General features: G+C 62.5%; 1 protein-coding gene across 1 annotated transcript in view; it reads right to left on the bottom strand.

Annotated features, from left to right (window-relative positions):
- Positions 1-550: 550 nt before the first annotated feature.
- Positions 551-4,566, bottom strand: part of ABHD12B (abhydrolase domain containing 12B) — a 4,558-nt gene continuing 542 nt past the window's right edge. The window contains exons 2-9 of the mRNA XM_026849175.1: positions 3,095-3,222; positions 2,520-2,622; positions 2,303-2,422; positions 1,907-1,937; positions 1,696-1,741; positions 1,450-1,579; positions 1,092-1,219; positions 551-567 (exon numbers count right to left, since the gene is read on the bottom strand). Of these exons, the coding sequence (XP_026704976.1) occupies positions 551-567; positions 1,092-1,219; positions 1,450-1,579; positions 1,696-1,741; positions 1,907-1,937; positions 2,303-2,422; positions 2,520-2,622; positions 3,095-3,222 (703 nt within the window). The remainder of the gene's footprint in view (positions 568-1,091; positions 1,220-1,449; positions 1,580-1,695; positions 1,742-1,906; positions 1,938-2,302; positions 2,423-2,519; positions 2,623-3,094; positions 3,223-4,566) is intronic.

Here is a 4,566-nt window from a genome sequence, read left to right as displayed (position 1 = left end):
TCGTTAAAATCGCTAACGAGAGGGCCTGGAGCAAAGATTTTCAGCAGCGAGGCCCGCAGCGTTTTTCCTGAGCTCCTGCAGTTTAAGCTGAGGATTTAAACTGAGGATTTAAGTCCTCCAGGACTAGGAAAGGCTTCTGGGACGGGGCACAAGCTGGGCACGGGGCCCTGCACCCCTCCAGCACCCGTGAGGGGTGTCTGGCGGGGGGCTCGTGCGCGGCTACGTGACTCGGTGTGATTTCTGCAGACGCCGTCTGTGCCGGCTCCGAATGCAAAAGCAAAAAAATCTGGTCGAACCGGGGCCGTGGGCAGGTGGGTGCGTGTTCCCTGTCAGCAGGTGTTGCAAGAAGGTGGCACCAGCACCCACAAGCTGGAGGACAGAGGAAGCACCTGGCGGAGCTGGCTGGGTTTATATGCAAGAGTTTTTTCCTTCTGGCCCCCCCTATTTTTTTCCCCACGCCCTGTGGGTGCTGGGTGGCACCCAGCAGTGCCCTGTGATGAAGACGATGGTCCCCAGCGCCCCTGCCTTGCCGCCCGCAGGGGTAGGGGTGTCATCCGGCAGCAAGACCTGGAGGGGATTGGAACAGAGCTACGGTGGGTGCTTCAGGGATGCGGCGTCCGCACGGGGATGGAGCAGCTGCACCAGTATTTACAGAATCCCAGAATCACCTCGGTTGGAAAAGCCCTCGCAGCTCCTCCAGTCCAACCATGACCCTCACCCTGACCGTTCCCAACTCCCCCAGATCCCTCAGCGCTGGCTCAGCCCGACTCTTCAACCCCTCCAGGGATCCCGGGGACTCCCCCCTGCCCTGGGCAGCCCATTCCAACGCCCAACAGCCCCTTCTGCACAGAAATCCTTCCTCAGAGCCAGCCTGACCCTGCCCTGGGCAGCTTGAGGCCATTCCCTCGGGGCCTGGCGCTGGGGCCTTGGCTCCAGAGACTCATCCCCCCTCTCTGCCCCCTCCTGGCAGGGAGTTGCAGAGGGCCAGGAGGTCTCCCCTCAGCCTCCTCTTCTCCAGACTGAACCCCCCCAGTTCCCCCAGCCGCTCCCCAGCAGACCTGTGCTCCAGACCCTGCACCAGCTCCGTTGCCCTTCTCTGGCCACGCTCGAGTCATTCAATGGCCTTTTTGGGGTGAGGGGCCCAAAACTGAACCCAGGAATCGAGGGGCGGCCCTTACCTCTCTCCTCCTGCAATTTCCTTGCCGCATTCGTGGCAATCCTGTGAGAAAAGAGGTGACAGTGAGGATGGGCAGCCACAACGCCCCAGTGGGGTGCACAGCACCCTCAGACCTCCCGTCCCTTGCCCACTGGGTTTTTGCTTTGCAGGTGCCTCCACCAAGGAGCTGCTCCAACCCCTTGGTCCACCCCTGGGTGTCACTGCCTGGCAGCAGTGTCACAGCCCAGGAACCACAGGGTGCCCTCCTGCTCCTCACCCAGTCCTGCACCTACCCCGTCCCCAAGGAGTGTCCCCAGAAGAGGATGCTGCTGTTCCCACTCCGCGCTTTGGCCCAGTCGTAGAGTGCCAGGACGTCCGTGGTGAAGCCACTCTCCGTGGGGTGCCCGCTGGAGTCCCCGTAGCCTGTGGGGGACATGGGGGACATGGCTCAGTGTCACAACCCGGTGAGGGCGGGGGGGCACCAGCCCTGGGCAAGGGGTGGGGAGGTCACTCAGCGAGAGGCAGGGGGATGATTTTACCTCTGTAATCGAGAGCCAGGATGTGGAAGTCAGCAGCCCCCATCGTCTGTCAGAGGAGCCACACCGAGTTATGTGCTGGGGTGGGGGGATTCACCCCCCGGTCCCCCAGCATGGCTGGGTTCACTCTGCCTGGGGTCCCCCTTGGGTCCCCAGAGCCAGTGTGAGCCTCACTCCCAGTAGGTCCCAGTTCCCCCCACTGGGAACCACTTACCTTCAAGAACTGGACGCGGTGGCTCGCACCCCTGACGGAGAAAGGAAAATTAGAGCCTGGGGAGGGGTCTCCATCCCGCCACGAGGGCAGAGCCAGCTTGGGGGACCCTCCCCTCCGGTGCAGATCCAGGTGAGGGACTGGGGTGAACTTTTTCCAGAAGGGGAGAGCTGGATGCTCAGGGGTGGGTGGGGTTTTAACATTTCCCTTTAACTCCCAAGGGACTTCCCTCCACCCGTGGGGTCAGAAACAGCTGCAGCAGCCCCGGCCCTGCAGCACTGCCGGCTGCTACACCGAGTTTGTTAGGTCTCACCCACCCCAGGTGGAGATGCGAAAGCAGCTGCCACCGCACCCATCCTCCCGTGGGAGAGGCACCCGCCTGCCGTCCCGGGCACTCGCCTGGTCCCCCCGTTGCCGTGCAGGTAGATGATCACGGGGTGAGCGTCAGCAAGCGCCTCCTCGTACCAGCGCTGGTCCTTGCCCTGCGCCTCGGCCCCTCTGCTGCCCGGCACCGTGTGCCTGGGGAGGAAGGGGTCAGAGCGGGGTTACCCCGAGGGGGCTACACCCGGCTTAGCCAGGCTGGGCCCACCCAGGACGTCGGGGTTGTCCCACTCACCAGATGCCGACTGTGACGCCCGGTTCGGTGGCGAGGTACAGGCTGACGGTGTTGTTCAGCAGCAGCTCTGGCCGCCGAAGGTCCACAAAGAAGGGGAAGGCCACTGATGGAGAAATCACACCAAAACCCCTCACACCCAGCTGCTTTTATACATTTTTTTTTTCCAAAGCAACGTGTTATTGTTTTTCAATTATTTGCTCGGAAGCCAAGAGCCGTGCCTCAGCCAGCTCGGGGAAGGGGTAGGTGAGTGCAGCCCTCTGCCACCTCCTCTCACCCAGATTTCTCGCCCCGTCGACGCCACGTATGCCCAGATGTGTTGCAACTTTAGGCAGTAAACAGGGTCGGCAACACTGGGTTATTACAGCTTGCAAAACATGCAGCACCAACGGGAAAGGGCTCTCCGTGCCTCCTCCGCAAGGCCACGGCGAGGTGGGGGGCTGGGGTTGATGGGTGCTGTGCTGGTGTCACTCAGGTGCTGGGGACGTTTTGGGGGACCTCCCTCCCCCCAGCCTCCCTGCCTGCTGAATCCCTGGAGATGGGGGCTCTCCCAGTTGAGACAGGGCTGAGGCACTCACAGAAGTTCAGGAAGACAAATTTGGTGAGCAGGACTGGGAAGAGGCGGATGAGGAAGGGCACAGAGATGTAGATGAGGAGCAGGTGCACGAGGAGGGTGCGCAGCCAGGGCCGCCAAGCCAGCCAGCCCCTGCAAGGAAAGCCCCTCATTAGCACATCCCCCCCTGCCCCAGGGGCTTTGGGGCACAGCAGAACAGGGTCCCCGTTCCCAACCCGAGTTGTGACGGTTGGATACAGCAGCTTTTCCTCTCCACAAGGGCCTGATGCTGCCGTTTGTGTCCCCTCAGGACCGGGAGGTGGTTGCCCACAATGGGGTTGTGTTTGACTTTTGGGGATGGAGCCACAGGGTTGGAACATCCCCATGGTGTCATGGTGTGATGAGAACCCACGATCTGGTCTCCCACAGGATGCTGGCAGGCGGGAAGGGCAGGGACACGTGCCCAGGGACCGGGAGCTGCAAGCCAAACCGGCACTAAGGAGCAACCGATACTGCGACAACACCCCGAGCCGTGGCTGGTGAGACACAGGCACGGAGGTGTCCCCAAACCCAGCACCCAGAGCCTCTGCAATTCTCCAGGGACAAGGAGGAAAGCTGGCAAAGGGGCTCAGGGCACAGCAGCACAGGAGAAACCAGTCCCCAGAGCGATGTCCCCCAGTGCCACCAGCACTGGGGAGTGTGACCTCCAACCCAGAGGGCTGGGAGCCACATCCAGCCCCCTGGGCCATGCAGGAAGGGCCACATCCAGCCTCCAAGTGGGAAGGGAAAGCCAAGAGCTGCAGATTGCCTGGCACCGACATCGCTCGTGGGCTGACAGTGCTGGGTGATACTGGTCTGGGCACTGGGGGATTTAGGGTTTTCTGCCAGGCAGCCAAGCACAGCTCAGTGCCTGCCAACGCGTGCCTGGGGTCACCGTCACTCCCACAGAAGCGGATTTAATCCATCGCCTGCCCCGGAGAGTGCTGAGAAAGGATTGCAAAGGGGGTGTTAGGGCAAGGTGGCACAGTCCCCCGGGCACAGTCCCCCTTCCCAGGAGGGTGCAGGGTGGCATGAGCTGTGCTGGAGCCACGGGGAGCTCCCCGAAGCCCAGTCACCCCCCGAGACATTGGTGTGAGCAGTCCCGCTGTAGGCTGGGCCAGCAACGGCCTCGCACTCGCCGTGGCTAGTTATTAGGTGCTGCTCTTGGCCTACACCTCGTGTTCAAGTGCAGGGGCGAGTGCTCACACCCATCCTTGCACAACACCTGTTGCAGCGGGCCCAGACTGGGGTGGGGGGGACACACGTGCCCAGCAAGGGGCATCACTGGCAGCCACCGCATGGCTTCAGGGGGACGGCAAGGTGACACGAGATGGTATCGTGACATGGCCGGGGGGGTATGGCCGCAGTGTGGGATCACGGCTGTGGCAGGGTGACCTGGGGACACGGCTGTGGTACGGGATCACGGCTGTGGCGGGCTGGCACAGCCATGGCTGGGGG

Source organism: Athene cunicularia (assembly GCF_003259725.1).
Source record: "Athene cunicularia isolate RWA chromosome 5 unlocalized genomic scaffold, athCun1 chr5_part1, whole genome shotgun sequence".
Classification (NCBI taxonomy): domain Eukaryota; kingdom Metazoa; phylum Chordata; class Aves; order Strigiformes; family Strigidae; genus Athene; species Athene cunicularia.
This window is presented reverse-complemented; position numbering and strand designations above follow the sequence as displayed.